At 37.2% G+C, this 21980-nt stretch overlaps 3 protein-coding genes across 4 annotated transcripts; 2 read left to right on the top strand and 1 right to left on the bottom strand.

Annotated features, from left to right (window-relative positions):
* The first annotated feature begins 2398 nt into the window (after positions 1-2398).
* zgc:154093 (uncharacterized protein LOC777623 homolog) lies at positions 2399-4230 on the top strand. Its single transcript, XM_056263407.1, has one exon. The coding sequence runs from the start codon at positions 2636-2638 to the stop codon at positions 3470-3472; it is 837 nt and encodes a 278-aa protein (XP_056119382.1). The 5' UTR covers positions 2399-2635; the 3' UTR covers positions 3473-4230.
* Positions 4231-4666: 436 nt separating this feature from the next.
* ercc2 (excision repair cross-complementation group 2) lies at positions 4667-10795 on the top strand. The gene is made up of 23 exons (XM_056263404.1): positions 4667-4834; positions 4954-5053; positions 5408-5485; positions 5595-5657; positions 5750-5863; positions 5942-6058; positions 6505-6621; positions 6704-6827; positions 6914-7010; positions 7110-7243; positions 7598-7766; positions 7890-8008; positions 8251-8320; positions 8410-8479; positions 8779-8880; positions 9258-9321; positions 9411-9532; positions 9618-9710; positions 9834-9906; positions 10016-10086; positions 10164-10307; positions 10376-10519; positions 10701-10795. Exons 1-23 carry the CDS (start codon positions 4830-4832, stop codon positions 10791-10793), a joined length of 2283 nt encoding a protein of 760 aa, XP_056119379.1. The 5' UTR covers positions 4667-4829; the 3' UTR covers positions 10794-10795.
* A 1529-nt stretch (positions 10796-12324) lies between these two features.
* Positions 12325-20290, bottom strand: klc3 (kinesin light chain 3). Of its 2 annotated transcripts, XM_056263405.1 has the most exons (14): positions 20071-20290; positions 18697-18712; positions 17342-17566; positions 17027-17257; positions 15413-15488; positions 14913-15138; positions 14719-14806; positions 14538-14639; positions 14064-14237; positions 13879-13978; positions 13723-13772; positions 13510-13640; positions 13353-13419; positions 12325-12794 (listed from the first exon to the last, which is right to left on the bottom strand). In XM_056263405.1, the coding sequence occupies exons 3-14, from the start codon at positions 17549-17551 to the stop codon at positions 12708-12710; spliced, it is 1542 nt and encodes a 513-aa protein (XP_056119380.1). In that variant the 5' UTR covers positions 17552-17566; positions 18697-18712; positions 20071-20290; the 3' UTR covers positions 12325-12707. The 2 variants fall into 2 exon arrangements, with proteins under 2 accessions (XP_056119380.1, XP_056119381.1); XM_056263406.1 differs by lacking the exon at positions 18697-18712.
* Between the last annotated feature and the right edge of the window lie 1690 nt (positions 20291-21980).

Raw genomic sequence — 21980 nt, 5'->3', positions numbered from 1 at the left:
TTGTGCACTTAAAGTTTACTACTGTTACACTTATAGTACACATAAACTTGTATATACTAAAAGTGGGCCATTTAGTCCCAAGCGGTATTAAAATAGTACACTTACAAGTTTACTACTAGTACATGACAGTAGTATACTTACTACATAATGTAGTATACTTAAAAATATATTTGGACACTTTCTTTTACTGTCTATGCTTGAACATTACTTAAATACTTCATAACTTGAAGTAGCCTATATTTCTTTTTTGTAAGGGCTCCCTGGTAACCATTTACTTTCACTGTATGTAAAAGAGCAGCGTGGACAATAATATGTTTTGTGCATACCATTGAAAAAAAAAGAGGTTTAAAATCGTTTTGAAGCTTTTACGAGTGAACTGTCCCTTTAATTTCAAATAAATAACTGACTGAGGAAACGGTCAGCTTTAAATGACAAAACTTCCTCAACTTTGAACAGATATTCACCCTACAGCGGTGCAAACCCTCACTTTAGGCCTCCTCCTCCTGCCAAAAATGTCATCATTCACGAGCATGATGAGCGCACGCCCCCGTCCCGTCCCTGCCCTTCTGCAGCTCGTCACTCTCTCAGCTTCAGCTTCAGCGAACTTAAGAGGTTTATAGCAACCCTACCGAGAACGCGCACAGAGAGCAGCTTATCCACTAACACCCCGGAATAACCTACCAGTACTAGAACAAACGAGGGTTTCAACGCATTATCAAAGGCAAGTACAGTTACTTTAACATGAAGTTTTGAATATTGAATATCAACTTGTTAAACTCTACGTCAGTGCTGAGATTTACAGTGTCAAGATGTGTCAGGTTATGATTACTTGGTTGAATCTGATACATTGCCATTTCATTTGTAGGCTACTATATAGGCCTATCTATATAAACTCATTAACACTGAAAAGTTTGCTTCCTTAAATGTTTAAGGAAATTTTTTATTTAATTTCTGATGACAATAACCGAACTGAAAACTCTCAAAACTCAAGTAGACATGACAGACATTATTGTAAGTGTAATGGATGTACATATTATTACACAGTAGTGATTAATACACTGTTTACAGTGTGTTTAAGGAAAATTTCAGTAGGCCTATATCTAAAACTGGCTTTTTCATTGCACAAATCAGGGTCTTGGTGACTGTAAAATGCCTTAATTATAATACTTAAACAAGGTTTTAGTCATCCACATCCCTGCTCATTTAGCTATATATATATATATATATATATATAAAAACCCTGATAAATAACCAACCCCGCCATTCTCTAAACACCATGGTGGGTGTGGACTGAAGTCTCAGCTATGTCAAAGCAATGACACCATATGGTTTACTAGGGAAATCCGGGAATTGACTGATCTCAAGGACAGTGTTTAGTAACAGTGTTTAGACATTACATAATAGGAGTGAGTTAGTGTAACTGGTCCAAGTGATTTTCTGAAGGTCACGAGGACAGATGTCATAAAAGAGATGTACATTAGGTGATGCTTCTTCTCACCATTGACAGAACACACAGCTTTTAAACATTCAATATATATTTTTGTCTTTCTTTTAACAAACATGTTTTCACAGTTGCATCACACACCAGTAAATCTCAGCAACAAGCTGTGAACAGTCTAAATGGTAAAAACATATGGCTCTCATAGAGAAACCATAACAGAAATGTGCTTGGTTTAATGCTCGCAGTGCCAGCAATGGCGTAATTAACTTAAGTCTGCTAGCAAAAATAACCAGTTTGATTCTGTATTTTCCCTTATACACACACACACACACACACACACACACACACACACACACACACACACACACACACACACACACACACACACACACACACACACACACACACACACACACACACACACAGAGAGAGAGAGTATATTTATACTTACTCCAAGTAAATAATAATACTGTGCTATTAGTCTGTTGTATTAAGTGATTTCCAAAGGTTATGCAATCTCACACTACATTTAAATGTTGAATACAATAGTATATGTCAGTGAGGATGTAATTTACAGTAATATCTAGAGTTCAAAGGGGAATAAAAACTAGGGATTTCTAATCTCGTTCTCTACTGCCAATAATGTTCTGGGGCAGTCAAAAATATACCCATAAAGGCATGCATGCACACAATGTATTCGCTATTTTAGCGAACAAAAAATCCAACAAATCCCTGCAACACGTTTGTGAAGTAGTGACATTTCTGAGGGTTTGTAATTTATAGGTAAGTAGCTGCAAAGACTAGAGAGAAAAAATATAAATCATCGCTCAGGGGAGAAGAAAAACAGTTGTTTTCTTTTTTGTTCAAATTGCACAATAAATAAATGTGCTTCTCTCTCTCTCTGTGTGTGTGTATTTGTATTTTTAATTCTTGACTTTCACAGGTTGTAAATCTTTCTTCTCCTTTTTTTGTTCCTCAGATCTGCTGTTGTGATGATAAATTCCAGGAGGTTGCTGAAGAGTTTACATAAGACATAAAGGACGTCGTTCCAGTTGCCATTTTGGGTTTTAAAAGTGAAATAAAGGTGACCGACCAATCAAAACGTATGAAAGAGCTAATATCAGACTGAGGACTAGGCTCCTCTTCATTTCTGCTACTAATACAGACGCTTCACACCGAATACTGGGAAACAGAATGCCAGCCAAGACACCCATATACTTAAAGACATCTACACCAAAGCGAGGGAAGAAGTTAAAAATACGGGACGTGCTTTCAGGCGACATGATAAGCCCGCCGCTGGGTGATGTGCGTCACAGTGCTCATGTCGGGCCTGAGGGAGAGGGGGACATGTTTGGCGATGTGGGATTCTTACAAGGCAAACTTGACATGCTTCCTGCCCTCAATCAACCGCCCAGCTCTCGTTTTCACAGCATGGACAGAAGAATGGATGAGATCTGCGATGTGAACAGCAAGAGCCACACTTACCATCGCAGTCATAATTATCATCACAACTCTCTCCTCAAAACCACAATCTCCATGCCGGTGTTTATCGCGCCAGTGCAGCCTCCTCCTAAACCCCCCCGTTTGCATTTAGACGAGCAGTCGACTCCTGTTCATCAGCAGCAGAAACACCATCACAATCCACAGCAGCAGCGCTCCATGTCTGTGTGTGAGGAAGGGATTGGGAAGTGCAGGGATCCCTGCCGTGACCTCACTCTCTCCGCCTCGATCCCAGTCCTGCCACACCTGGTGCCTTCCACGGGCTCCTTATCCGAGGCTTCCTCGGACGACTCCATGTCGGAAGGCTGTGGTCCGCTGGATCCAAAACGAGGCTTGAGTCTGGACTCTGATGCAGGGCTCAGTAATGAGGACCTGCGGAGCGAACACTGTGAGTCTCCGGCTATCTCACCCAGTATGTCACGCTCAGAGTCCCTAATGGGTTTGGACCTGGACCTGGGACCCTCCATTTTGGATGATGTTCTTAGCATCATGGACCGTTATAAGACTGTGGAGGAGAGACATGAGATATGAGGGGATTCACTTCAGATACTATGATATAAGTGTCAGCTCACCCATGCCATCTTATTATGCCTGTTTCAGAGGACAATTAAAGAATTGGGATTAAAGAGCAATAGCTGGTTGTGCCACATATGCTGCAGAGTTATGGCACATTTTTAACCACGTGTAATTATCACAAATAGGCAATAATTATGAAAACTCTGCGATGCTGTCATTTTTAAAAATAGAATGATCAATCAATCAATTCATTTCCATAAGGTGATCGGGTCATTACACAACAGTGTTAATAGATAACATTACAAGAGCGGTGTTTTCCTGGGTTTTGGTCATTCTGACCTATCTGGAGATGTTAAAAATTCAAGCACTTACAATTTGTTCATTTTTTATATTTGCTGTTGCTTATTAAGCTATGTTTAGCAGGGAATGAAATTGGGAGTTTGGCTATAGTACATTTTTCTTGAAAATGTCCAAAAAGTTTCATTCAGTTTTGAGGAAGGTATCATTTTTAGCCAAATTAGGAGCATATTATCAAGGAATGGCCCAAAATGCATGTTTGATTTACTTCCAGAGTAAACATATTATGCAGATAAAACATTGTATTCTGTCTAGCCTGTGATCTAAAATACTTCTTTTCCCTGCCTATGAGTACAAAGGAAATCACTTTGTAAAGGTTTATCTTTGTTGGGGTATAATGTATAAAGCATATTGTATTGCATTGTAATATATTAAATAAAAATGTTCGTGTAAATAAAATATATATTATAAATATATGCCTCTGGTGTTTAAAAAAACGTTCTTTCTTTCTTTCTTTCTTTCTTTCTTTTAATTTTTCGTGTATTTATTCTTGTATTAATGTTTATTATATCATCCATGGTCAAAATATTAATTATTTAATGAAACAAATATTTATTCTATTTTGTATTTATTATAATACATTTATTTATTAAATTATTATTATTATTTTTATTTTCACTAAACTCTTTAAAATAATTGATGCTAGTAAAGTACAACTAGTCGGGCAGAATATTATTTTTCTAGTGAAAGTTTATTCCGGACTCTTTTTTGATTATTTAGGTCTAACCCCATGGTTCTAAATGTACTTCCGCCAAAAAGTTTAATTGACATGCGTATCATCCAATGAGATGAGAGTCTGTGGGAGGGTTTTCAAGCTAACAACCAATCACAGAAGCAAAATACCTTACGCGTTTTAATTGCGACAGCTTTTCGTGCTCCTAGGAACGCCCGTATAACTCGATAGTAGTCATTTGTGTAATATACGCATACCAGTTATATATAGATATATTATTGTGTGAACATAAAGAAAACTGACCACAAGAAGTATTATAGTGCTGTAAAGCTACCAGCTATCATGAAGTGAGTAAAACCATCAAATTAATATATGGACTAACGTTAGTAGCATTGCTGCAAATCTCCAAACCCAGTGTTTATTTACCAGAAGTTTTCTGCCCTTAATTTCACTTTCATCCCTTTAGGCTGAATATCGACGGGTTATTAGTCTATTTTCCGTATGACTACATTTATCCCGAACAATACTCGTACATGCTTGAGCTAAAGAGGACGCTGGATGCAAAGGTATATTATAATCCATTCATCCATTGAGCCAATTTCGTCTTATATATTATTTCATGCAATGTTACGTGCTACACTTAATGTAAAATAAAAATCTAAAAGATAAAACATTTAAACTGCTTTTTCTTTTACTTTATACAGAAATATTTCTTTTCGAATTATTATTAACTAATTTTTTTTTGTAATCTTGTATTAATTGAGAGACTACATGGCAAATTTGTTAATTTTACATTTGTCTCACAACAGAGGTGTTTAAATGACTTCGTGAAAGTTAAAAGTCATTTAAAAAACGTAGATATTTATAATATGTGTATTTGTCTATCTATAATTGTTTCTCTCTTCTATTATGTGTGCAAGGGCCATGGAGTTCTCGAGATGCCCTCAGGAACAGGAAAAACTATTTCTCTTCTTTCCCTTATAGTTGCTTACCAGAAGGCGAGTGATTTCTGAATGACTGTGATATACAATCGGAAACTTCACTGTAATGACAGTTTGATAACTCTGCACATATCTTCATTTATATTTTCAATTTCACCTCTTGCAGGCTTACCCTTTAGAAGTCACCAAGCTTGTCTACTGCTCTCGCACTGTGCCAGAGATAGAAAAGGTATTCAATTTATTACATACATGTTTATAACCCATTGCTTAAAAACTCATCCTATTTTAATTACTTTTCTGCATCCTCTCTTCTCCTGCCAGGTTGTGGAAGAGCTAAGGAAACTAATGGACTATTATACAAAGCAAACAGGAGCAAAAAACGACTTCCTCGCACTGGCACTTTCTTCACGGAAAAACCTGTGCATTCATCCTGAGGTAGAGGCTGCTAAATGAGCTTCAGCAAAATTTGTGTGCAGGTGAACTCATTAAGTGGAAGTGAATGTGTGATTACAGGTGAGCTCTCTGCGTTTTGGAAAAGAAGTAGATGGAAAGTGTCACAGTCTGACAGCATCGTATATTCGAGCGCAGCATCACAGTAACCCGAGTCAACCTGTCTGCCAGTTCTATGAGGTATGAAGCATTTCTCAAGTATATGCTGTAGCATTTGGCCTTATTATTTATTTATTTTTTACTTTACAATCCTGCCACAGTTTGTGTCATATGAGTCACTCAGTTTTTGGTCTGTCCCTGTATGCAGGGAATTACAGTATATTTTATTGTATTCTAGTGTATGAAATAAATAAGTCCATGTAAATAAAATGTTACATATTTTTTTTATTTAAAATTTAAAAAATATATATTTTTAATGTTTTGAAATGATCAATATGTATTATTATTATAATTTTACTATTAATATTTAAACATATATTTTTTTCAAATTGTAATTTAAACTGTATAGTCTTTAATTACTTTAAATTTAAATTAAATGAAAAGTTTTTTTTTATCTTGTAATCAAAGTAAAAAATTTAAATAACACTATTAAAATAACTCTATAAAAATTGAATTGCTGTATGCAGGAATTTGATTCAGTTGGCAGACAAGTGCCCATTCCCCCTGGTATATATAACTTGGATGATCTGAAGGACTTTGGGCGTAGAAAGGGCTGGTGTCCGTACTTCCTGGCACGTTACGCTGTGAGTACTTTGCTAGATTTAGTATGATGTTTTTTTATGCATGCAATTGACGATTGTTGCTTTCATATGTTTCTTCATTCAGATTCTTCACGCAAACATAGTAGTGTATAGCTACCATTACTTACTAGATCCAAAAATTGCAGACGTGGTCTCAAAAGAGCTCGCAAAGAAATCTGTAGTCGTGTTCGACGAGGCTCACAACATCGGTGAGTAGCAAATTGCAGTGCTTGTCACTGTCATCCATATCATGCAGAAAGATCATGGTTATTTAACCTGATATTGTTCCCTCTAGATAATGTGTGTATTGACTCCATGAGCGTCAACATTACCAGGAGGACGCTGGATCGCTGCCAGACTAATGTGGAAACCCTGCAAAACACCATTAGCAAGTGTGACAAAATAATGCGAGAGTGAATTAACGAGTGTCTTTTTTACTACTTACAATGGTATTGTTTTTAATTTCCTGCATTCTGCTTGTTCTTTTAAAGAATTAAGGAAACAGATGCTGCCAAACTTCGAGAAGAATACAGGAGATTAGTTGAGGGTCTTAAAGAAGCAAATGTTGCCCGAGAGACTGACATCTATCTGTCCAATCCAGTTTTGCCTGATGAAATCCTCCAAGGTCAGTTTTTATCATCTACAATGACCCACAAAGTATTTGGACATTTAAGCCACACTTAAAAAGATGCCTGTCATTGAATTAGATACAATATCTCAAACCAATTTGCATCTGCGAACAAACGTCATATTTTGATGATGACTTTTAACCAACTGGTCCCATATTTTTAGTTAGATACTTTTTGTCTTGATTTTGAACAAAAAAAATACAATATCTATCCAATCATTTGCGACTTCTTTGGTGAAATGTTTTGCTTCAAATTGCTATATTTTTTTAAATGACATATTTTGATTTGATACATTTTTAAGTGTGGCTTCAGTGTCCAGATATGTTTGACACATGCGACTCTCACTACAGAGGCTGTTCCTGGCAGCATCCGCACTGCAGAGCACTTTGTAGGCTTTATGAAGCGCTTCCTCGAGTACCTGAAGGCACGTTTGCGGATCCACCATGTGGTGCAGGAGAGTGCTCCTCAGTTCCTCAAAGACATCTTCGAGAAGGTCTGCATTGACCGCAAACCCCTGAGGTGAGAAAAAGAAACAGTCAGTTTCTTCTGCCACCCCGTACTGGAAATAGAACTGATGGTCATTATTAAGTAATGAAGCCACATATTCACCCCAGCCTAAATGTATATTTAATCCACTTCCAGATTTTGTGCAGAGAGGCTGCGCTCACTGCTGAGGACGCTGGAGATTGCAGACATCGCTGACTTCTCAGCCATTACCCTGATCTCACACTTTGCCACACTTGTCAGCACCTACAGCAAAGGTAAGAAAGCCTCATCCTGCCACCATGATGGTGCAGTCTTGTTCTGCAACTTTACATGGAAATCCAGTCTCTCCAATTGGAATCCATGTGATCAGGAATTTAGCGTGAGGGCAGAACATTTAGCAGATTTTGCAGCGTTTAGGTTAGTCACAAGGAAACAGCGCAGCGGCCAACAGAAAGCTGCTCTACTAATGATTTCCTTCAAAAGTGAGTTCTTATGAGTAGTAATCATTCTCTTTTAGGCTTCACCATCATCATTGAACCCTTTGAAGATAAAACGCCAACAATAGCGAATCCTGTTCTTCACTTCAGGTGCATTCATTCTGCAATTTGTCATTTCTATTAAATGTCTATTCATTTCAGTTTATTAGCATTATCATTAACTTTTCCTTTCTCTGCAGTTGTATGGACCCCTCTATCGCCATAAAGCCAGTGTTTGGGCGTTTTCAGTCAGTTATCATCACATCCGGGGTAAGCTGTGCTCCTCAATCCACATGCCGCTATCTTTGCATGAATATTAGATTACACACACCCTCCCCACTGATCTCTTCATTATAATCCCACTGTAACACTCATGGCATCTGTGTAAGACACACTTCACTTTCACCTTAAAGTGTGCAGGCAAAGTGTCACTTGTCATCAAACCTCAGTAGCCTACACTTCTACATCATCCGTTATTATCTTCTGAAGTTATTTATTTTAGAAACTTCACTATTCTGGGTTAGCAACTTTTGGATTTAAGATCATTTTTAATTCTCTCTCCGAATTAGACGCTCTCTCCGCTGGACATCTACCCACGCATCCTTGATTTCCGCCCAGTAACTGTGGCTTCCTTCACCATGACACTGGCACGAACCTGCCTGTGCCCTCTTGTGAGTTATGACTTTGGCAATGCCACCAAACTGTTAGTGCAATTGTGCAAATATTTGTATATTTAATTGAAAGTTTTGAAGGAAGATATACGAGACGGATGTCAAAGACAGCAGTATTTCTGCTGTAATTATGACAAAATATTAAATTGATTAACCACAATTAATTTCTTGATTCCAGAAGCTAACAATAGTTTGCTACTTGTATTTGTGTTTTTGACAATTTTATATTACAGTTTAATTGTTTTAATATATTAATAATAATTCTTTATTTACTTAAATACTTATAAGTCATCCTCTGGCACTCTAGTTGAGAACCACTGCATTAAGCTCTATTATAATTTTTTATCTAGACAATTTTGTTTTTCCAATTTTTTCAGATTGTGGGTCGAGGGAATGATCAGGTAGCGATGACCTCCAAGTTTGAGACCAGAGAAGATTTTGGTAAGTTGTTTTGTGAATTTTGTTTGTGAAATTGGCTTTATTTTGGAGTGCTGTTGAAAGAGAACCATTTTATTTACTACGTCCCATAGCTGTGATCCGGAACTATGGAAACTTGCTGCTGGAAATGTCCGCCATTGTCCCTGATGGAATTGTGGCATTCTTCACAAGTTACATTTACATGGAAAACATTGTGGCCTCCTGGTATGAACAGGTATAAAGAAGCAACTTGATTCCTTCTCCGATCATTTAAAGTGCTATTATTATAATCATAACTAATCAACTTGCTGGATTTGTAGGGAATCCTTGAGAACATCCAAAGGAACAAGCTCATTTTCATAGAGACCCAGGATGCAGCCGAGACTAGCATGGCCCTGGAGAAGTATCAGGAGGTCAATAATCATTGGGTTTTTAATGCTCCCTAATCCTATTTCCCTTAATCGTCTTATGTAATGTTGACTTTATTTTAAGTGTCCTGTAATAATGTAATCACTTTTGTTATCTTTCACTTTCAGGCCTGTGAGAACGGCAGAGGAGCAATTCTGCTCTCCGTGGCAAGAGGGAAAGTGTCCGAGGGGATTGACTTTGGTGGATACTAGTCCCTTGATCAGTTTAGCTGTTTGTTTTTAATCCGCAAATTGTTTAATAAAATTAAGTTAAACCTTTTTGTTGATCAGTTTTTCCTTTTAACCCCCAGTTCATCACTTTGGTCGTGCCGTTATCATGTTTGGAGTGCCGTATGTTTACACTCAGAGCCGAATCCTCAAGGTATGTAGAGCTCCTAGATCATGATTTCTAATACTGTCTGTAACTAATAAAAACCCTGACCTGTTTGCTTGAATCAGGCACGGTTGGAATACCTCAGAGAGCAGTTTCAAATCCGGGAAAATGACTTCCTGACGTTTGATGCGATGCGGCATGCGGCTCAGTGTGTGGGTAGGGTCATCCGAGGCAAAACGGACTATGGCCTGATGATCTTTGCAGATAAAGTAAGTAAACTGGTGGGAAAGTAGCATGCAAACTTTTCTTTGTCGTTTAATTGTGATTTTTCCCTCAGCGTTACGCACGAGCAGATAAGCGAGGAAAGCTGCCCCGCTGGATCCAGGAACACCTCACAGATGGAAGCCTAAATCTGACCATTGATGAGACGGTGCAGTTAGCCAAACACTTTCTGCGACAGATGGCACAGCCCTTCAGACAGGTAAGGTCAAATCATCGATTCAATGATTGAAACCTGTCATGTTTAGTGGGTTTCATTCAGTAAGTTTGAACTTATATTCTTTCTAAATTTAGAAGCAACTGAAATCGCGTGTATGCAAAAAGTGAGAGCGTAACGATGTTTTGTGAGGTGCATAATTCTCATAAGAATCTTTGTGTGGCAGGAGGATCAGTTGGGTTTGTCTCTGCTGACCCTGGAACAATTGCAGTCTGAGGATATGCTCCAGAAAATTGCTCAGATTGCGCATCAAGCCTGAGGTCTCTTACAGCGGAAAGGAACAAAATTGAGAAAATGTGTATATATGTATTTTTTTAAGTGTTTTCTACAACAATCCCAGAAGCATTAATAAATGCTGTTCTTTAACCAGTGTCGTTCTGTACTGTTTGAAGTGCAACATGCTGTCTCAGAAGCAGCTGTAGAGGGCAAAAACGCACACTGAATAACAACTGTAGATCACCACAGTTAGGGGGAGACTACTGGAAGACACCAGGGGCATCATTTCTAAAACGTGTGTGTGCACAGATTTGAACTTAGTGTGTGTATGCTAAAATCCACGGCAACATTCATATTTGCCACGCCAGGTTCTAAGAAGACGTATGCGCTTTTCCTTATGGAAGAGAGTCGGAGAACCTCAGGTGTTTGGAAATCGAAGCAATTCTTGCCGCTCGCCATTCTCAAGTAAAGGATTTGGATGGTGAATTAGGTGCCGTCCACAAGGCAGAGCTGCACACAATTTCAAGATAATTTGTGATTTATAAATTTCACATCTGGAAGAGAGGCATACTTTTTTGTGCGTACGTTTGTTCCCTGAATCACACGTACACACATTTGAGAAATGATCTTGGATCAAATGTAGGTTGGGTTTCTACACAACATTTTATAAATGAGGCCCCAGCTATTGATTCGGGCCATATCAGCTGTCATTCACCTATTTATCACACGGTACACACATTTTGATTAAGACAGAGGTAGAACAATTTTATTTGGTTCATCAGCAACATTGTGTACATAAATATACTTTCTAAGCTCATATGCGCATATGTAACATTCAACCATGTAGCATGTACAACTGTTTAGATTATGTAACAACTCATTGAATTATAGGTCCAAATGCCTTTACCTCTCGATAACTACTTCCACTAAACTAGATTCAAGTTATATACTGTAAATTACTCTTGTACCCTGAAGTTCTGCTCTTGTAAAATCCTTCCTATAGTGATGAGTGCTAAAACTAAAACAATAGTATAGCATATATCGACTCATATATATTTATACATACAATATGTGCTTGAAATTGAAAAATAAAAAGTCCCTAATTTTATAGGCACAAGTACCAACCACAATTTTTTGACATTACCTCAGCAATGCATTTAATTTATTTTGGAATGTAACATGTAGCTTTAATTAGGAATTTTAAGTGCATTTAGATCCGATTTTAAGATTTGTGTGCAATTGAAATTGTTCAATTCCAATACTATAATTTTACTGCATGATGGTGTGAGAACATGGAATGTATTTCACATAATACTACACTATTCTAAATAGAGTTAAGGTGCTGTCACAATAGCAAAATTTTGGAGAAATTTCAAGGGCAAAAATTAATTGTCTATAGTGTATGATGCATGAACCACAGCTCACACAGAAGTTACTTTCAAACCAGGCAGAAAGTTGGTCAATGTGACAAAATTGCACGTCCAACTTGAGGAAAAGTTCGCTCAAAACTCCCCATCATGTGGATTCCTATTGAAATGACTGTATTTTGCCCGCAAAATTTTGCCAAGCAACAAAAAAACTGCATCCTGCTGAAGGTTGTGGTAAAATTATAGTAATCATAGGAATGAGTATGTATTAATATTGGATAGTATTACTAGGAAAACCTCAATCTGGTCTTAGCTTTGGAATGCAATAAGTTAAAATTCACTGTGACTTTTTATAATGCAACTGACTTTAAAAAACAACGACAGAGATCAAACTGATTTCAACAAAGTAAAAAAAAGCTGCTTCTTTTTGTAAAGCCAAAGTGTGCTTCCTTTTCCCAGGAGCACTTTGACAGACTGCATTCATTGTCACATACTATTTCACATATTATTATCAAATACGATCTCTGCAGTTATTACAGACCATTCAGATGTTGACATCTCTTCAGGGTGTCCTGGTGTGTGGCTGAAGGTTAGCTGTCTCCACCCAGAGACGAGCGGCGGGCTAAACTCTGCGTGCTGGAACTCAGACCCCGTGTGTCTGTCAGCCTCTTGGGCTTCTGAAAAGACAAAACTAGGCTTTAATCATCTGTTAATCAATCTCGATCGAATTCCTGTGAAATTATACCCTCCATTCATCAATCAAAACTTTGTGGTCACTCATTTTTTTTAAAAAGAAAATACTTTCATTCAGCAAGGACAGTAAATTGATCAAAAGTGACAGTACAAACATTTACAAAAGATTTCTATGAATAAATGCTGTTCTTTTGAACTTTCTATTCATCAAAGAACCCTGAAAAACTGTTTTCAACATTGATAATAATAATAAGAAATGTTTTTGGAGCACCAAATCAACATTTTGAATGATTTCTGAAGGATCATGTGACACTGGAAGACTGGATTAAAAAAAACTTTTAAATGCATTAGCGCACCTCTCCTAAACAAGATTTGAGGTATCATACATGTCCAAACCACAACCGGTGGAAGACCAGTTGAACATTTATGGTTAGGGGTCTGTTCAAATCCCAAACCAAAAGTATGAGAAAACTATATGAGGATTATATGTGAAATATTTTTAAATACTTGAGAAAATTTGAAAGCAAAGACTCAGCACTTACCATAGCAGCCTCTTGATTCTCTTTAAGACCCACATTAAGCACATTGAGAGAATTGGCTCTCTTCATCCTTTTTAAGAATAGAGTAGTAGTTACAAAAATGCGGCTCTGTTCTACATAAAAAGTGATGAGAATTGAACAAAAAGCAGAATATCATTACCCAGCAGCTCGAGGGGTCGTTTCTTGTGTTCCGACTCCTTTCAGCTTCCGAACAAGTTTTTCGCTGCTTCGTCTTATGGATTCCCGGAGCTTGGTAAATGATCCGCTGCGCTTTAGACTTCCTAGACCATCCTACAGTACACACACACAGAGGAAAATGTCAAAGAAAAAGCTATTTCTCCTTATAAAACATATATTTGGCCTGGAAACATACCTGTCTAGAGCATCCCTCCTCTGTATGTATCCAAACAGGTCGTCCGTCCCCTTTATAGATGTGAAAATATTAATTTACTATTGGACAGGTATGTTTAATAGGCCAAACTACGGTGCGTAGATAATTCTCTGGAGGCAGATGTAAAATTAATTTTACCCTCCACTGAGCCGAACTCCTTCTCATGAGCACGAGTCAGAATCTCTTTATAAAGAGCCTCAGCTTGCCTGTATTTACCCTGCTTGAGGTAGCAGGAGGCCTGAGGAGCACATGAACGGTATGTTATTTAACACGCATTATATAATACTGCTATTGTTATTAAATAACTCATTTCCAATCCTCACCAGGTTGTTCTTCGTTTTGGCCACATTGGCATCGTCAGGACCCAGCTGGCTCTGGTAAATGTGCAGGGCACGTTCATAGTATTGCTCCACCTCCTGGTATTTGCCCTGATTCTGGCATAGGAGGGCTAAGTTATTCAGCTGCTTGGCTACATCGGGGTGATCCATCCCAAGCACCTGTCAACAGACAAATATAGACAAGAGATTTAGACTAGACCAGTGGTTCTCAACCTTTCTGACTCCAAGGCCCCCCAATGTCCACAACAATATTTAAAGGCCCCATGACTTTTCCAGTTGTTCTTGATTCACTGGATAAAGATAAAGGATATTTTCAAGATAGGAATCCTGGTTCTTCAAAGACAAAAAAATTGTACAAACTTTTCTTTCAAAAAGAAATCTTACTGTCCCTTAACTTTTGAACGGTAGTGTAAGTGGATATGATCTGACAGGTGGGATTACCATTCTTCTATTATGTACCTTTTCTCTGATTTCCAGAGCCCTTTTACATAGTGGCTCCGCCTCTTTGTACTTCCCCCTTTTTCCATACAACACGGCCAGATTATTCAGAGTAGCTGCCACCTGCAAACACAAACACAAAAATTCAAGGAAAGGGATATAAGAATTTTTTGACTTCCTAAAGAAATCAAACAGTACATACTGCAGGATGGTCCATGCCTAGCGTCTTCTCGCGGATGGCCAATGCATCATTCAGGAGATTGGCCGCTTCCTTGTATTTGTTCTGATCCCTTTAAAGCAACATATTAATAATTATTATTTCATAAGCTTATCATTTAAATACAACTAAATATTGATTCTGTAAATTATAATTATTTGATGTTCCATATAACTGACCTGTACACTAAAGCCAGGATATTGAGCATGGTAGCAACATCTGGGTGGCTGTGGCCCGAGGATTTCTCCAGGTCCTCCAGAGCTTGCTTGCAGAGTGGCACGGCCACCTCGTAGCGGCCCTGAGAGGCGTACTGGATCACCAGGTTGTGGAGCGTTCGCAGTCGGGCAGGGATCTCATATCCTCCCTGCTGGGCAGCGGCGGCGGCACTACTGTGTGGCCGAGACACTGCAAATACAAGAGCTGCGCTGAGACGCATGTGGACATGCTCCAATAGATCGATCATGAGTTCAAATCCATCTTGTGACATTTCTCTACCCTTATCGAAATTAAAAAGGGCGATCTTTCAGAAGTTTAAATTTAATGTGAGGTTCTACTAAACTGTCCTAACTGTGCTTGAAATCAAACACCACACTAAACCTAGCTTACTCTAACCTAACAGCTGACATGGCAAAAACTCAATGTGTAAAGGAACAGCTGTGGTCTGTAAGGGATGATGTACTGTGTGATTGCTCCTCTTCTTCAGTAGGAAAGAGATCATCAAGGGATTCCTTCCCTGAAGAAGCATCTTTATCCTCCTGTAACAAACAAACAGCATGAACATGTCGTGATATATTTCGGAAAGCCTTTAGACCAGTGGTTCTCAACCATGGTATCAGGGCCCACAAGGGGGCTTCAGCACACTTCCAAAATCACTTTCAAATAATAAATTATTATTAAAATGTTAAAATCAAACTCTAATCTCAATTAAAATGCTAAAAAACAAACAAATAAAAGCAAGATGTAATATACAACCATATTTCTTTGTCTTATTTGTTCTTATTGAAGAACATGCAGTTCTTAAAATCACTTTTCCAGGTCTAGAAATCACACTTATAAAGTTATAAAATACTTACCAAAAAATGAATAAAACTTTTTTTAATTTTAACCATTTAAGTAATCTTGAGGCTCCTAGTTGAGATACTGGATTATACAATTTGATTTTAATCTATTTATTGAGCCATCAAATGTATATGCTTATTATTATGGTAAAAATAAACATTTTATTTAGACAAGATATTTAAAGGTATATAAATAAGTGCTGTTATGTACACTAGATTTTCAAAAGTTGAACAATGCAATCATATTTATTTTTTCTTATTGAAGAACATACAGTTCTTAAAATCTAAAAAAATAATCATGGTTAATCAATTTGATATATCAATACTCCTCAGTTTTTGTTAACAAAAAAGTCTGAAAAAAGTAGCTGTCATAATTACAGTAGAAATACAGAAACAATATTTGCCTATATGGAGGTCTTCGTCAAAAAGTTACGCGTTTCTTTAAATTTGGGTACTTTTATGTCCCAGGGGTCGATTTTTACAAAAACTAATAGATTTCAAATTTTTCTTTTTGTTATAGCAAGGTCAAACTGACTTTGTTTTGTCATACCATGCATTTATTTTTTGCTACTTTTCAAATGCCTTTTTATATGGATATTATTTGTTTTAGCATTGTCCCAAACCCTTGTCCCAGACTTTTGATAAAATATGAAAATCCCTCATGAACATATCAATTACATTACATGTTTAAAACTATGATAATCCCCCCAACAAGTGAACATAACTATACAAATAAATATAATTTATATCACTTTCGACTGTCCCACTGCTGTGTACTGGTTAATTCCCAACATAAATTAAAAAAACATACCTAAGATGAAATATGAGATGTAATGTGTGAATAAAATAAATAAAAATAACGATAAATATTACTTGTGAGAAGAATATTGTTATTATCATTACCAATCAATCTGTAATTGTCAAATTATTCAAGAAGTGTGGAAATATTATTTAATTGTGTGTATTTGAGATGCATAAAATGCTTAACAAGACAAAGGAGACTGCCATTTTATTAATATTTAAAAAAGTAATTTCCACCAAAGAAAGTGCTATTAAATACAACTTGAGATGAGGTGTAAATTACACTTTACGTTTAATTTGCACTTAACGTTTGTTTAATTATTATCAGGAAACATGAGCACACAACAATAGAACCACAAAGCTAGTCTAGAACAAAATGTTTAGCCTAAGAACCTAATATTAACTGTATGAATGTTTTGAAGATGAACCCTTACCAGTGGCGGCTCTTCGTGGTCGTACTTGCGGATGCTGCTCATGAACTGCAGGTGTCTGTTCTGCTCCTCTAAAGTAACCACTTCCTGTTCCCGCTCCTGTAGCTGCAGCTGAGCCCGGGCCAGCTCATCCCTCAGCCACTGGTTCTCCTGGCACAACCTCCGCACCTGAGCACGCAACTTCTGCTTCTCTGCCTCCAAGGAGCCCAGGTGTGCTGACAGCGCCATCATTACCTGGATGAGCGGGAAACAGACAGCTAAGGGTGAGTGGAAATGCACTTAGTGTGACAGATGAATGAAGACGACTGCGTCGCTCACTTGTGCCTCTCCTAAGCCCAGCTCAATCCTCTCCAGAGACTCTAAAATGATGCCGGTCTTCTCCTGCTCCAGGCTGCCGCTCTCGCTGGACTTCTGGCTCTGAAGCGTGTCCTGCAGGCTGTCCAGCAGCGTGCGGTTCTCTCCACGCAAAGCTTCCAGCCCTGCGATGACCTGCTGGGTGCTGCATATGATTTCCTCCCCTGACAACATGTCTGACCTCAGTACCTGAAGAGGAAAATATGTATTTGGTATTAATGTGCATTTACTGTGAAAATTGAGTATGATTCTAAGGACCTTTTCATATGCAGAAATGCATTATAACTTTCCTACTAAAATGATGGAAATGATTTAAAGGGGGGAAATTGGCAAATAGTTCAAACTTTCTGACATGAGGAAAAGGGTCACATTTACACTGCTGTTCAAAAGATGTTTTTAAAAAAAAAAAAGAAATTAATACTTTTATTCAGCAAGAATGCATTAAAATAAAATACAAAAGGTTTTTTCATTTCAAATAAATGCTGTTCTTTTAAACGTTCTATTAATCAAAAAATCATGAAAACCTGCATCACAGTTTCCACAAAAATATTAAGCCGTTTTAACACTGATAATAATTAGAAAAGCATATTAGAATGATTTTTGAAGGATCATGTCTGACACTGAAGACTGGAGTAATTATACTGAAAATTCAGCTTTGCCATCACAGGAATAAGTTAGATTTTTAAATATATTCAAATAGAAAACAATAATTTTAAATTGTAATAATATTTCACAATAGTACTTTTTTTACTGTATTGTAAATTACTATTATTATTATTACTATTCAATTATTTTTTACAGTATTTTTTTCTGTATAGACAGTGAGTATGAGAAACTTGTTTCAAAAATATAAAAAAAAAACTTCCCAACCCTTAACTTTTGAAGTATCCAAATGGTGTACATGCAAATGATTAATCTACACAGATCAAAACCCAAAGTGTAGCCACTGTACAGACTGAATTGAGTCAGATTTACTGATTAAAAAGCTGTTTGTGTGCCCATCACAACTTTTTACAACTTTCATCAAGTCAGAAGGTCAAAAGAAATAATTTTATAGTGTATTTCCACACCATATTTTATAGTTCAGCACAAAAAGGCTGCTACACTTACTTCGGCTACATAAATGTACACAGACATCACTGTTAATATGTACACTGTAAATAAATCAACACTGCTACGAAATATCAAATGTGATTTGTCAGCCAGAAAATGGTCTGAAAAAATGTGTAGACAAACTCTACACAAGCAACTACTAAACAAGCATATGAGGGTCACAGGTAAAATTACATAAAACACAGGATAGAATATCAGAAACTGACCTTAATTCACAATCTCCTTTGGCAGCAAAGAAAGAAAAAGCTTCATAATAAAAAGGCATTCTCTGATGGGAAAAGAGTTCAAAGTAACTGCACAAACAAAACAGCACTGTATGTGTGATATGTCCAGATGGGGAATACATGTTTTTCAGGAAGCACCAGAGAATACACCTAGGCCTATTTCAGGAGCAGAGACCCGTTATAGCCTTAAAAGACTGAAGTAAAGTGTAGTGTAGTGAAGCTTCTTTGCCACCCCAACAAGATGAAAACAAGCAGAAGGGTTGCTAGGTAAGAATCAGTTTACATGTAGGAACAAAGATCCCTCTGGGGAGGTAAAGGCCTGAGATAATGTTTACGCCAGACAGATGAGGTCATCATACACAGGATACATGGTTTTAATGGTAATTAATTGAGAAAATAACAAAACGATGATAAATGATAAATTAGGTTTAAAGGGTGGAGTGGACTAACAGTAAACTTGTTATTTTTTACTTGTGTCAACAGCTGTTGCTTTTGAAAAAGCTCTTCAGTTTTGATTTGTTTGAAATGACATTGCATACCCTGATTTAATGATGCAGTTAAACACTTAAATGATTCCCCTCCAAAACATGTGTCATTATTGTGTCATGACTCATGACATTTCAAACTGTGGAACACAAAAAGAAAGAATTTGAACATTAGTGCTGGTCACTCAAGACTCCAAAAGGATGCAAGACCATCATAAGTGTCATAAAGTTTGTTCATATGACTAGTGTGCTATATTCCAAGTCATCTAATTCAGAATAACAGCGAATAACAAACTAAATTTCAGTCTGTTGTTATAAAAGCTATTGTATGGCTTCAAGGGACATAACAAGTGTCATATTTAGTCATTTTAGAGGTTGACAAACCCAATCATTGTTTACTTTAGTGATAATAAGAATGGCTAAAATATCATGGAAGAAAGAACAGCATACCAGTTTGGATTGACAGGAGGTTGGGCAAATAATGACAAAAATGTAATCTATTGGATTTGACTTTTGAATACTACAGTATTATATTTTAAATAGCCTATAGCCTACATTTTAAAATTACATATAGGCCTAAGATATATGTAGCCTAGTATATATAACCTAAAATAAATGAACTGAAATAATATCTCCTTATAATAAACACGTTATAATACGATGGGTAACGATAATTGCAGTCGACAAACTTGCCGACTTTTAACATATAGTAGTAAGACCTATCGAAGGTTAATTCAGGAAAACAAACACTGAAAATGAAACGAGAGTGTAACAGTCTATTAAACCGCACAGTAAAGCTGTTTATTTTCCCAGCTCATTAAAAGAGACTATCGGTCAGTGAGCGTCAAGTCAACAGCTGATATTTATTTACCTGCAGTAACTCGGACAAGTGTCTGCGACGCGTCCCAACTTTACAGCCAGACAATTCCGACTAAAATATTCCACATCACATCTTTATTTCCTTGATGTTGTGGCGATAAATGAGTACAGCCTCCGTCGCGGTCATTCATTCACCTGTTGTTGCGTCGCAGACAGGCTGAATTAACAGCGCTTACCTGATCCGTCAGTTCACACCATGTACGGCGGCTGCGCGTGACCACACAGAGCGAGGCGAGGCCACCTATCTGTGACAGCTCTGAACTGCGTCTGACTGAGCAGCAGCATCATATTTTATTTAAATCTCGTTCTATTATATTTTTGTTATCAGTAATGTATAGCCTATTCATATTTTGTGTTACATTTCGGGTTTTTTTTTTGTATTGTGTAGGCTACTGTGAACCACATCTGCCAGTCAGTGTATGTAAATATTTCAGTCATGATTCCAAAGCCTCACATTGCAATCGATTTGATTGTTTTGTCAATGACAGCATTAGTGAGGCAGCCCACTGATGAAAATAACAAAATATAAAAACTAAACAAAAACTATAGGTAGGCCATAATAATGATAAATATTGATGATGACAAGCCGTCTAGGTAGAGTTGCTTTTTCCCTCAATGCTTGGCAACAAAAACATTAAACAATGCTTACAAAGTAAATGTCTGTGTAAATCTATTTGTTACATCACACAGTCACAAATCAGTCTAAACAGACTGAACATAGGGAGGAGGCTTTCTGTGACGCCACGCCACATTGGCATAGTTTCAATAAAGCAGCTTAGGGTGAGTTGGGGTAAGAGGGTGGGGGTGTTGTCTGGGTGTGTAAAATAAGCAGCATTAGCCTCGGACCCATCAGACGGGCTTAACTTAATGATAGGAACCGTACAGATCAGGATGCATATTGGAAACGTGTTGAGTTTAACATACAAACTTATCAAAATAAGACTGTGCAGAGTTGAGAGTGAGGAAAGGGAGGGATCAACTCATTCAGAATGCAAAAGACAAAGAAAAAAAGATGATACTAGCACACTTTGCTGCATGGAATGAGTAAAACCAGCATGTAATTTGGGAAGAAAAATTAGTCGAGGGGTATAAAGAGGAAGGAGCGAGATGGCGATGGAGCAACTGTGGGCAGATATATGAGACTGGAGTGATTAATGGTTCAGCTGCTAGGGGAGCTGGGGGCAAATCTACTCCCAATAAGGGCAGATTGGCTGGGCCAGTCCAGTGCAATGTTCTCAAACGGGGAGAGAGCTAATCTATATCTCTAAATGTGATGAGGCCAAAGTCAATAGAACCACTAAAAAACCATTTTTATCTCTCCGCTCACTCTGTTGTGTTAGCTCGACCACACTTTTATGTGTCGTGACTGAATTATGTTTCATACACTAGACAGTGTCTGAAATTGTCAGTAAAATGCAAATTCAAGAAATATAACAAATTCAGCAATGCCTTTCCAAATATTATTCCCCCAACAACATAAACAATTACAATTCTTAAACTATTCCCTCCAAACATAAATATGTGGTTATAGACTTGCAAAGTAGCAGTAGGGATGTATTGTTACAAAAAATATATTATAGTTTGAATAGATAACTGATAATTCTGATATCATTTAGTTTCACAGTGGCTCATAAATGGCACATTATGGGGGAAAAATAACGAATGAATTTTCTCTGAAAACATTTTGTGTGTAATGGCCAGCTACTCATATTTTATGGCTGCAAAAACAGCTTTATACAATATATTATTATATATTCACATTTATGTGTAATATATACAATTATTAATAATAATGTATAATATTATTGTCAGGATATAGACAGACACAGGAAAGAGAGAGTTAGAACTTGAGAACACAATGGTAAGTTTATTTATAAAGTGCTGAGAACACTGATGATGCAA

This window comes from Rhinichthys klamathensis, unplaced genomic scaffold, assembly GCF_029890125.1.
Source record: "Rhinichthys klamathensis goyatoka isolate OS25496 unplaced genomic scaffold, OSU_Roscu_1.1 h1tg000206l_1, whole genome shotgun sequence".
In the NCBI taxonomy this organism is placed as follows: Eukaryota; Metazoa; Chordata; class Actinopteri; order Cypriniformes; family Leuciscidae; genus Rhinichthys; species Rhinichthys klamathensis.
Note: the sequence above shows the minus strand (reverse complement) of the source record. Positions and strands in the feature narration are given on the sequence as shown.